The sequence below is a fragment of the Typopeltis vanoorti genome, chromosome 11, assembly GCF_054136105.1.
Source record: "Typopeltis vanoorti isolate ZY-2024b chromosome 11, IOZ_Tvanoo_1.0, whole genome shotgun sequence".
NCBI classification, from domain to species: Eukaryota; Metazoa; Arthropoda; class Arachnida; order Uropygi; family Thelyphonidae; genus Typopeltis; species Typopeltis vanoorti.
The window spans coordinates 82,178,359-82,191,461 of NC_143559.1; the positions used below are offsets into that span (position 1 = coordinate 82,178,359).

Here is a 13,103-nt window from a genome sequence, read left to right on the forward strand (position 1 = left end):
TTTGATAGTACTGTAATTCAACAAGTAACAAATTATTGCAGACAATCTCAAACTAGTTTATTAGCAGTTTTATATAGTAACACTATTCTTAACAGCGAAACTAGAGCCATTTTGGAACATACACTAAGTGGTCACTATATTAGGAACTCCTTCTCATTAGTAAAATAGACCATTCCTGTAGACGTCAGCAGACAGGCATCTAAAGATTTTTTTTAAAATTTTTTTTGTGTGTGTAATATGTAAATGGTGTAATAACCAGACAACTTCAAGCCAACAGAATTCCTGTGGACCACTTCAGCTCATTGATGCACGATGTCAGAGAAAAATGGCAAGGATTGTGAAACGTGACTGGAGGACCACAAGAAGGCCAAATCACAGCTCAGTACAATAGTCGTGATCAAAACATCATCTCGGGGTGCGCAGTTAGTCGACGCTGTCACGGCTGGGGTGCAAAAGCAGACGACTCTCCCAGGTCTCAACTAAGAACAGGAAGATACGGCTTCAGCTGCGCATGATCACTAACACTGGGCAGTTGACGACTGGAAACTTGTCGCTTGGTCTGAGGAGTCCCAGTTTATACTGTATCATGCTGATGACAGAACCAGCATATGATGGCAAAAACATGAAGCCATGAACCCCCTTCCTGCCAAGTGGCAATAGCGCAGGGTGTAATGATGGGGAGATTGATTCTTATCGCACGTTAAGTCTCCTGATACCAGGAGACTTAACGTGGGATAAGACTTAACATAATATCGCGATCTTAATATGTATCGCATTCAACCCTGAATTACTGAAGTTAAGATGCGATATGTACATACTGATTTCTTCAAAATCACTATATTTATAAACCTGAATATATACAATAATAATACATTTATTTCTGCTGTATTTTGAAATGTTGTATCCCTTACTTCGATGTACTCACACAGACAAACATCTATTCTTATGTCAATGTCAAGTGACAGATTAGTTCCAGATGAAACGGATCTATCTATCCTTTGTGTAGTTACTAGCTGTGAGCACAACACGATACTTTATCACAATACAATGTTTGAAAATAACTTATTGTTCGTATCGGGTTTTCCCATCTGGAACCATTCTTCTGTTTTTTTCATATGCACTCTATTCTTTTTACATGGTTTTCATTTACACGGTTTTTTTGAAACCAATCTACCGTGTAAATGGAGAATCAGGTGTATTTCTTAGTGTGTGCAGAACTAATATTTGTGTCAGATTTTGTTTCTGTTGTTTATTTTTGTCGCATCACCATTTATAACATTATCTGAACACATGAATGAAAACATAGTAAAACTGAAGTTTCAATAAAGTACAAACTGGACCAGTGGCGCACTCAGGATTTAATCTTGGAGGGGGGCCCGAGCACTCAAGATTTAATCTTGGTGGAGGGGAAACCGAGTTGAGTAGACGATTTACGAATATACACTACGCATTGCATACGACCTATGACTGAGCAACTGCAGTGATCGTCAATATATGGCAAGTAGTATAGAAATAGAAGACACAACATAAATTAAAAAAAAAAAAAGAATTTTAATTAGAAAAAGATTTTTGGGAAATTTTCTAGTGCTTATTTCCTTTTTGGGGGGGGCCTTGGCCTCCTCCCTGGGTGCGCCATTGAACTAGACAGTTATTATTGAAGTTTTAATCAAGAACAAACTCTTGATCAGACAGAAAAACTTTTCCAAATATAGAACATAAAAATACGTTTTTTGTAGATATAAACACGTTTTCCAATCGAAAAATGGTACCATTCCAAGAAGAGTCTGATGCTCATAAATTATGATCGAAAAAGAAATTTTTTTTCACTTAATTATTATTATTTTATTTTATTTTTCAAGCTAACGTTTGTACAGTTATCTACCAAAATGGTCCCTGTTAGTATGAAAAATAAATAAATAAATAAATCACTAAATAAAACAAATCAGTATAACGAAAAATTCAGAACAAAAAATAAATATTTGATATTATTACACTTTTTTATAAAATCTTTATCAAGTAGCTTTATTTTTATCCTCCTACATGTTTCGCCAATCTGTTTCTATTGGCATCCTCAGGGAATACAAATCAGTAAGCACAAAATGAAGGTTACAGACTAGGTTATAACCGATGGTTCTAAATCATACAAAAATTGGTATTGTGCGTGACAATGTGCGTGTCTCGTTAACGTGATTTATTCGTGATGACTCATGACGTAATTGTTATGAAAGTTCATTTCTTTGATATTTAATGATCTGATAAAAGTTTTCCAAATTTCTGGTAAAATTAGACCTTGATTCTTGTTTAGGTTTTCAGTTTTACGGACGACTGTAGCTGCTTCTTTAAAGGTTCTTGAATGGTAGTTATCTTCTGTATGTATGGCATAAGGCTCTTATCCCACTCAATGTGATGGTTAGTAGAGGCAAAGTGGCATGAAAGGCCTGAAATGTCTTGTCTGTTATTTCTGACATATCCTATGTGTTCTTTCTTTCTCGTTTCGAAGCTTCTAGATGTCTGACCTACGTAACTAATACCACATGAGCAAGGAATATTATATACTCCAGAGTATTTGTAGAATGGGTGAGGATCTTTCGGTGATCTTAAAAATTTCCGAATAATATTGATTGGTTTGAATGCCACTCTGATCTTATGTGGTTTTAAAAGGTTAGCTAATTTTTTGGAAAGGTTGTTGACAAAAGGAATCGTAATTGTACTGATGTACTGGACGTCATCACGTTGTCGATGTGGTATATCAGTAAATAGAATCTTGTTGTAGAGTCTTTTAGGGTAACCATTTAAAGAAAGTTCTCTGGATATTGTGGTTAATTCCGTTAGTAGGTCATCCTTGTCTGTCGTATACTGTATAGCTCTTTTCTTGAGACTATGGATAATGCTAAGTTTCTGAGCTATGTGATGAGCTGAGTTGAAATGGAGGTAATAACGTCCAGTATTTGTAGGTTTTCTGTATACAGATAGGTTGATACTATTATTGGATTGTTTCTTTATTAAAATGTCGAGGAATGGCAGTTTTTTATCTTTTTCCATTTCTAATGTGAATTTGATGGTATTTTCCATTTCTAATGTGAATTTGATGGTATTTTCCATTTCTAATGTGAATTTGATGGTATTGTGGAAACTATTGATTTGGTTGAGGTAATTCATTAGTTCTTCTTTTGTATGATCCCGAATGATAAAGATGTCATCTACATATCTGTACCAAATTTTCGGTTTTGGAAAGATCTGGGATAAGATTTTTTTCTCTAGATCTTCCATGAATAAGTCAGCACAAGGAGGTGAGAGGGGGCTACCCATAGCTAATCCAGTGAGTTGTTTGTAGATCGTTTCTTGCCAAATGAAATAGTTAGAAGTTAAACAGTGATTGAACAAAGTAGTGATGTTTCTTGGGAACAATTTGTCTAAAATGTTGATGACTTCAACCACTGGAATGTTAGTAAACAGAGATGTGATGTCCAGGCTTGCTAGTATATCCTCTTCAAAAATAGGGATGTTTTTTATTTTATCTACAAAATGTTTTGAGTTTTTAATATAAGTATCCGAGACGTGAATGTGTTGTTGTAAAATCTTCGCAAGATACTTGGATAGTTGGTAAGCGGGAGAATAGATTCCATCAACTATTGGACGTAATGGTATACCTTCTTTGTGAATTTTTGGAAGGCCATACAATCTAGGAGTAAGTGGGTGCATAGATTTTAATTTTTTTATAATTTCTATAGGCCAATTATTCATTCCACGTAATAATTCATTGGTGTCATTATGATTTTTAGTGGTAGGATCTCTACTGAGAACTTCATATACAGACCTGTCAGATAATAGATTTTTAATTTTTTCTTTATAATCTGAAGTATTTAATATAACTGTATTATTACCTTTGTCGGCTTTAAGTATGATGATATCTTTATTATTCCTTAATTTGAGAAGCGTTCTTCTTTCCATTTGGTTAGAGTTGGTGTTAGGAGATCTTGACTGAGCTGAAAGGATTATGCTGCTTTTTAATCGCAAGTCATTAGCTGTTGGAGCTGGTAGTAATGAGAAGGCTTTTTCTAAGTTGCAGATGAACTCTATTTTAGGAATGACAGTGGGTTTTAAAGCAAAGTTGAAACCTTTTTTGAGGATAGAGATCTCAGGTTTACTTAAAACGTGTTTACATAGGTTAATTATCACTTGCTTATCTGGTAGAGAAGGTTTGCAGTTGTTATGATTATCATACAGTAAACTGAATTTATCAATTTGTGTCTTTTTGCTGTGATTAAATGTTTTGGTAAAACTGTGGTTAATCATATTGTCTAATAGTTGCCATGTCTCAGTGTCAAGATTATTAGAGATATCTGTGAATAAATTATAGCACTGTGAGTCTATTTTGCTAAGCATGAATGCTAAGCCTTTTTTGAGGATAGAGATCTCAGGTTTACTTAAAACGTGTTTAGATAGGTTAATTATCACTTGCTTATCTGGTAGATAGTTTCCACAATACCATCAAATTCACATTAGAAATGGAAAAAGATAAAAAACTGCCATTCCTTGACATTTTAATAAAGAAACAATCCAATAATAGTATCAACCTATCTGTATACCGAAAACCTACAAATACTGGACGTTACCTCCATTGCAACTCAGCTCATCACATAGCTCAGAAACTTAGCATTATCCATAGTCTCGAGAAAAGAGCTATACAGTATACGACAGACAAGGATGACCTACTAACGGAATTAACCACAATATCCAGAGAACTTTCTTTAAATGGTTACCCTAAAAGACTCTACAACAAGATTCTATTTACTGATATACCACATCGACAACGTGATGACGTCCAGTACATCAGTACAATTACGATTCCTTTTGTCAACAACCTTTCCAAAAAATTAGCTAACCTTTTAAAACCACATAAGATCAGAGTGGCATTCAAACCAATCAATATTATTCGGAAATTTTTAAGATCACCGAAAGATCCTCACCCATTCTACAAATACTCTGGAGTATATAATATTCCTTGCTCATGTGGTATTAGTTACGTAGGTCAGACATCTAGAAGCTTTGAAACGAGAAAGAAAGAACACATAGGATATGTCAGAAATAACAGACAAGACATTTCAGGCCTTTCATGCCACTTTGCCTCTACTAACCATCACATTGAGTGGGATAAGAGCCTTATGCCATACATACAGAAGATAACTACCATTCAAGAACCTTTAAAGAAGCAGCTACAGTCGTCCGTAAAACTGAAAACCTAAACAAGAATCAAGGTCTAATTTTACCAGAAATTTGGAAAACTTTTATCAGATCATTAAATATCAAAGAAATGAACTTTCATAACAATTACGTCATGAGTCATCACGAATAAATCACGTTAACGAGACACGCACATTGTCACGCACAATACCAATTTTTGTATGATTTAGAACCATCGGTTATAACCTAGTCTGTAACCTTCATTTTGTGCTTACTGATTTGTATTCCCTGAGGATGCCAATAGAAACAGATTGGCGAAACATGTAGGAGGATAAAAATAAAGCTACTTGATAAAGATTTTATAAAAAAGTGTAATAGTCTTATGAATAATTATCAAGAAAAAATTCAACATAAATATTTGATATCTTTGTGTCCAATGGACGTCTACAGTACAATATTGTTAAGAGGGAAAATGCTGAATTCCCTATTGACATACTCTTCTTTTTATAACCGCTAAATACGAGGCAAAAAAAAAAAAAAATTAACTATTGTCCAGCTGCAACAGAACTGAAAACAGAATGACAGAAATGTAGTTATTAGCTGTGAGCACAAGACGATACTTTATCACAATACAATGTTTGAAAATAACTTATTGTTCGTATCGGGTTTTCCTATCTGGAACCATTCTTCTGTTTTTTTCATATGCACTCTATTCTTTTTACACGGTTTTCATTTACACGATTTTTCTGAAACCAATCTACCGTGTAAATGGAGAATCAGGTGTATTTCTTGTGTGCAAAATTAATATTTGTATCAAATTTTGTTTCTGTTGTTAGTAAAACTGAAGTTTCAATAAAGTACAAAGTGGACAGTTATTATTATAAGCAAAACGACATCATCCTACATTAAGTACAATTTGATATCAATGAAACTGATACCTTTCTGTAGTACTTCTAAAAATACAATGGCATTATATATCGCAGCACTTGCAGAGGGAATATAAAATATTTCTTCTCCTACTGTCTCTAGCTACTATTCTGATAACCCTATTTTTTTTTCTCGTATAACAAAACATACATTATTATATACAAGTTCCTTTGTACGCAATAAACAGAACTGATGAAATTTTAAATTCATTAGGAATTAAGTTCTTGGAGATGGTTCTTTTCTTTGCCACAATGTTTTTATCGGGGTTGCCTAGACTCACACAATTGCCTTTCTAGATTTCGGGACTCAATTATATTACTGTATCATACTTATGAATTATTTTTTTTTTGCGTTCATAAATCAGCGCTCCAATCACTAGGCCTAATAATAAGACAACGGTGACAATTGTCCCTATCATGACAGCTTTCATAACATCTTTCGGAGGTGGACGATCTGGGACATAACCAAAATGTACCGAGACGATGTTAGATGGATCACTGAAACTGTGTTTTCTGTGATAAGCTATGACGGCGAAATACAAATCAGAAGTGTTCGTAATGTTGTTAGGCGTAAAAGGTAACTGATCTACTTCCAAGTGATACATGTCTAATTCTCCAGACGTTTTTCTTTCGTTGCTGTTAACGACAGGAATTCCGTATTTGTGTCTGTTTTGATTAAAATTCACGAGTAAGTCCTTAAGATTGTGACATTCATCAAAATGGTTGATCAACTTTTCTTTTTGCTCACTAAATCGAATGGTCATGTAGGGATCTGAAAAGGGAAAAAAAAAAGTTTTAGGATACGAGTAGTGATTATGATGAGTTATGAGTTCTAAAAAAAAAAAAAAAAAATATATATATATATATATATATATATATATATATATATATACACATAATATACATATATATATTTTATATAATATATATAAAATACGTAATAAATTTTTTTACTTGGGGATATTGTATATTAGGATAACCAAGTAATTTTATAAACTTGGTTATTTTAACTCCTAATCCCAAGTATGCAAATAATTAAGTTTGCGCCTGAAACAAAGTCTAAAGATGTTACAACACCAGGGCAACTCATTGTAAAGGTAGTTAAGCTCTGATCACTATTCATATATATATATATATATATATATATATATATATATATATATATATATATATATATTATAAATAACAAATACAACGTCCATACATACACACACACACAATAAACCAAAAAACCGCACGATTCATTAGAAAGAAACCAGTATCTTGGGATGCAAATTGTTCTGATGGACATCCCTAATCCTCTCATCCACAGTGAACACTTTGACCGCTAATTCTTGCATGAAGATTGTAGATTGTTTCAGACTAGGTGTTGCCCAGCTTAGAGACTATATGACCCGATGGATTAGGATCAGGATCGGACTCTGTGTTAAAGACCGAAAGACAACGCCCGTCTTCTCAACGCCCACATTGTGCAAGCATGTTATCCGATCATACCGTATGCTTCCCTAGCAACCTAATTTTCCTGATTTGAATCCCACCGAACACTTGAAGAATCATGTGGAATGCAGAATCCCCTGGTTGATCCCGGTACCTCGCCCGGTCGCTGACCTCCAGATTATTCAGTATAATTGTTCCGGAACATCTCAGGACAATGGACATCACTAGGTCCTCTCATCCCCACTGAACACCTTGATCGCTATTCTTTACATGGAGATTGTTTCGGATCAGGTATTGCTCAGGCTGGAGATTATATGGCTCGATGGCTATATATATATATATATATATAATGTAATTAGAAGGATATATATATATATCCTTCTAATTACATTTCAAGTAAATGGCTACTACTCACTGAAGACTATCAACAAACTCCTCTTCAAATTTCTCCCTTGTCGCAATGAAGATACTACAATTTTTAAAGGGAACATTTCTATTCCTTTGCATCAGCTCTTTCACACCAAAATTGGCAAACATTCTAAGAAAATATAACATACGGACTTTCTTCACGACACTACCAAAGCTACGTTCCGTTTCAAGTCGGCCGAAGACTAGACGTAACAATCTCAAATATGTCGGCGTCTACCAGATTTTCTGCAATTGTGTTAAACCATACTTTGGCCAGACGGAAAAATCAATTGAACTTCGCATCGAGGAACATCAAAGAGACATAAATTTACAAGAGGATACGAGCCAGTGCTTTATCTAGCCATGTTTTGTTATCCGCAAATTCCAACGAAGAAGGGCCCACACATTCAGTTCTCTGGGTTAAAATAGCATTCATCGTTGTTACGACGAAAAAGAAAGGAAAATAATAGAATCAAAAGAAATAATCCTTACCCAGGTACATATCAACAGTAACCTTAGTTGAATGAGTTGAATGTGTGCGACAGCTAATTTTAGAGCGCCAGTACTGGACCACTGCGCTATGGGAATCAGGCAAATTGTAGCTTAGATTGTTGTTCAAATGTGAAGGGTCCAGAACTATTTCTTTTGATTCAATAATTCTTCTTTCAAATTCATCCTTGCATATATATAAATTAGTAGTGCGTTCCCAATCAACTTGATGTGGCTGTTCTTCAAGGTTAGAGTTTGCCGAGAAGAGGACATGACTAGAAAGGGCACTCGCTCGTGTTCTACTGTAAGAGATGTCACGTCTATGTTCCTCAAGACGAAGTGAAACAGATTTATCTGTCTGGCCAAAATAAGGTCGGCCACAGTCGCACAAAACTTTATAAACACCAGGAAAATGCAGTTGGTTGTATTTTGGTTCTGGTCGACTCAGAAAGGAACGCAAGAAAGTTTTGGTCGACTCAGTACTGGCACTCTAAAATTAGCTGTCGCACACATTCAACTCATGCCAACGGTAGCACGCGGTCACCTATTCAAATATGACTGTTACTATGCTACTTTTTATTAAGTTGGAAAGTCCATGTTTTTTACCTTGTTATTTTTATGTCTTATGTTTTTTTTTTTTATTTCTCGCCTGAAGAAGTCGGAGCACCGATGAAACTAGTCGTGATTTATTAAAGGTTTTTGTTATACTTTCTCGGGTTCTAGTCAAATATATATATATATAGCAAAAAACTCGAGTATTCAGAGATATAACCAACTAACTCACCTTCAATTGAAACGTCCTCATAAAGTTCCTCACCACATTTTGATAAGAATTGCACCAGTTAAAGCACTGTCTGAGATCGTTGAGGTCCATTAGAACGACTGTTTGACTACTTGTTATATTTGAGAGAATAGGACATAAGCCCCATGAAAAAAGGTGGTCCAGAATTTGGAATACATAACTAGAACATTATCTTCTCTCTTCTGACTATGCTATTTAAACATTGAGAAAGCCAAATAACAAAATTGATTCCACTTCATTTAGCCAAAGCAGGGCTTTGGTTTCATACTGTATAATTGCAAACCATTTTGCACTTACAGAATGCAATGAACATCTAGATGGACTGAAATTTTAAATATCGAATTACAGTAAAACACCATTCAAAAGGATAAAATGATTGCAACAGACGTTTATGCATTTTCCAAAATAGTCTAAAAATCGAGATCTTTGGTAAATTCAGACTTGTCAGCCAGGTTAGATGAGTACTTAGCATCTCCCTTTTCAAATAACCGCATGGCGTAGGAATATTAACAAAGTACGGATATTTGTGTCTTTGAGTAATAGGAGATTTTCATCTTCATGTGTAAGAACTCCTACCAAGCTTATATTTGAAGGCCTGAAGTGGCTTGTCTCCGCAGAATGGTTTCTGTATATCTGACCTTTTCCAGATCTCGAATTTCAGTATAAATCCGACATACGGTACACAAGTAGCATTCTTCATTGTGAGGAAGGAGTATTTTTAGACAGCTCTATAAGAGGATTTCCATTCAGCTACTAGATTACAATTGACAATTGACAATTGACATTTATGTCTTTAGGGGTGAAGCAAGATGCTTTTCATATTCCCCGCTATCTGCTGTGGTTGCAGTGAAGGTAAAATTTATGAGCAGAATGCTCACCCTGATTGGGCATGGAGATTATGCATCACTAAAGGAGGCCAATATAGCTTTTGGTCTTCTGTATTTGAATATGTCCGTTGGATCGTATGCTGTAGCTTGTTGAACCAAATCGTTGGGATGTGTGGACGTCTTTAGGAAAAACTTGGTGGCTAAGGATCGTAGAAAAGAGAAGATATAGGGAATATTTGTGTCTCTGTGGAGTTGAATGTTTCTAACATACCACGGGGCATTCAAAATCATTCTCAGGCACTTGTTCTGCACTCGCTGTATTTTGATGATGTTAGCATTAGAGGTGTGGCTCCAGGCCGGAGAGGCATAGGTGATTATAGGACGAATCGTCAACTGATATAGCTGCAATTTGATTCTGTTGCTGAGCTTGCTATTTCTATTAATTAGCGGATAGATCTGTGCTATGGCTTTAGATGCCTTTGTGCATGCAGACTTGGTGTGTTGATTGAAAGATAGCTTTTTGTCGAGAATTACACCCAGGTAATTTGTTTCTGACTGCCAGGGAATTTTAATATTGAATAGTAACAAATCTCCTACAGGAGACATTGGCCTTTTTGAGAAAAGAACGGCTGAGCTTTTCTGGGGGTTGACTTCCAATCTCCATTTAGAGAACCAACCCTCCAGCTTTAGAATGGTTTCTTGAAGCTTTCTGGTAATGAAAAGAGGTCTGAGAGATCTGGTTAGTATTGCCGTATCGTCTGCATATAGGGCCAAAATGGAAGTCATCGGATTGTGTGGGATGTCTGACATGTATACAGAGAACAGCAATGGAGCCAGCAGAGATCCCTGCGGCACTCCAGCAAAGATGTGGCGCTGGGAGGATGTAGAACCGTTGATTTTAACTTGCATTGAACTGTTCTGAAGATATGAATGGATTAGATGAACCATTTTAGTGAGGTACCGGCTGAGATAAGTTTGTGCAGGAATCTAAAATGCCAAATTTTGTCAAATGCTTTGGATAAGTCTAGGAAAACAGCGCCTGTGCAATGGCGCCAGTTGTAGCTGGTTGTGATGTATTCAACAATTCTGTGGATTTGCTGGGTAGTACTATGGTGTTGCCTAAAACCAAACTGTTCTTTTGGAAGGATGTTTAGGTCATTTATTGAGGTTTGAAGTCGTGAGAGGATGACCTTCTCTGCAACCTTACCCAGATTTGAGATGAGACTGATTGGACGATAATTTTGGGGTAGGTGTGAGTCTTTGCCTGGCTTATGTATGGGAATTACGTCAGCCAGTTTCCAGGTGGAAGGAAAATAGTGAAATCTTAAAATTGCATTTATTATACTGGTCAGGTACACTACTGCCCTCCGGGGCAGAAGTTTAATCGCACGATTAGTAATGCGGTCTGGTCCAGGAGCTTTTTTGTTCTTTAAATTTTTAATAATGTCATATATCTCAGCAGGTGATGTTGATGCAATATGGTCAGTGCTGGTGATAGGAAGTTTGAGTGAGTGTCTGACCTTGCTGTGAATCTTATGTATGTGGTCAAAGTCAAGGTTTCCATACGAAGGCCTGCATTGCTCTTCCAAGCTGTGCGCTATAACCTCTGCTTTGTCCACATCTGTGTGAGCAAGGCCCTGATCAGTTAATATTGGGGGAAGGGATCTGCCTTTGTTTTTGGTATTTTTCAGTAGTCCCCAGATGGAGTGATCACTAGGTGAAATGGAGGATAACTTTTCATCCCATACATAGTCTCTGTGAGCTTTCAGTGCATCTCTTACTGCCCCATTTAGTCTGTTTAGATTTGTTTTGTCTTGTGGTGCACACGTGTTACGGAATCTCTTTCGAGCTCTGTTTTTATCTCTGATTAAGTTCATGATGTCTTCAGGCAAACGATCTGGCTTGCGGGCAGATTTGTAGGAGGAAGCTACCTTTATAGCAGAATTAATTTGTTGTGTGAGATTTGTAACTGCAATTTCTACTTTTTCTTTTGTGCGTATGTGAGGAACAGGTCCAATATGATCCTTGAATGCGGCTGACAGTCTTTCCCATACAATGTAGGAGTGAGAAGGAGGACACAGGAATTCCTGATTTCCCAGCTGCAGCAGTATTGGATTGTGATCGGATGATAGTTCATCCATAGAAATGATACTGTACTGAAGTTTAATATCCTGCAGGATAGCTATATCCAGGATATCAGCAGTGCCGAACGTAATGAGATGAGTTGGTTCGGTGGGGCCTGCCACAACAGCGTTGCTTGATCCTAAGTAATTGAAAAGGATGCAACCATTCTTGTTTGTGGTTGAACAATTCCAGGCAGGGTGCTTGGAATTCAGATCCCCGGCAATAATGGTGGGCCCTCTGATGACTAAGATGGCATTTAGATCAGAGTGAAGTAGAGATTTTTGGGGAGGGTTGTAAGCTGAGTAGATTTTCAGTTTGCCAGTGGAGCTGGTGACTACTTCCACTCCTGTGATCTCAAGGTTAGTGGTTGAAGGAATGCTCACAGAGTGGTGCTTAATGTAGTTTTTAATGAAGATGGCAGTGCCACCACCTCTGTAGAGTAGTCTGTCATTTCTGTATAGGTGATAGCTCCTTATTGTAGGGTTGTCTGAGGGTCTTAGATGAGTTTCGCTGATTAGAATAACATCTGGCTGATACCTAGATGTGAAGGCACGGAGTTCCAGGATTTTGTTTTTGAGGCCATTTGCGTTCCAAGCAACTATTTGAAGAGATGCTGGAATGAGTTTGTTACTATTCATTTATGAGAGCTGTGAGGATGACCTGTGTTTCACGAAGAAATCTTTTAGTGGAGGTTTCAGTAGGGTTTGATAGGCTAAAATTTTGTAGCATGTTTGCTAGTGAGGCCGTGATAATAGCTGTTAGGTTTTTAGGTGCTCTTGGTTGATTTTGTTCTGGAATTGGCCCAGTTGTACGGGTCACATCGGCATAACTTCTTGTTTGCTTTTGGTTGGAGGTCTCCGACTGTGGTCGATGAGTCTCCGGTTTTGATGTCTGGGCCGCTGGTGT

At 36.6% G+C, this 13,103-nt stretch overlaps 1 protein-coding gene across 2 annotated transcripts in view; it reads right to left on the bottom strand.

The window, feature by feature from the left end:
- Nucleotides 1-6,042: 6,042 nt before the first annotated feature.
- LOC150101799 (calcium-activated chloride channel regulator 3A-1-like) overlaps nt 6,043-13,103 on the bottom strand; it is a 58,331-nt gene continuing 51,270 nt past the window's right edge. For both annotated transcript variants that reach the window (XM_090400208.1, XM_090400207.1), the window contains one exon: nt 6,043-6,882. In XM_090400208.1, coding sequence (XP_090256334.1) covers nt 6,422-6,882 — 461 coding nt within the window. In that variant the 3' untranslated portion in view covers nt 6,043-6,421. The remainder of the gene's footprint in view (nt 6,883-13,103) is intronic.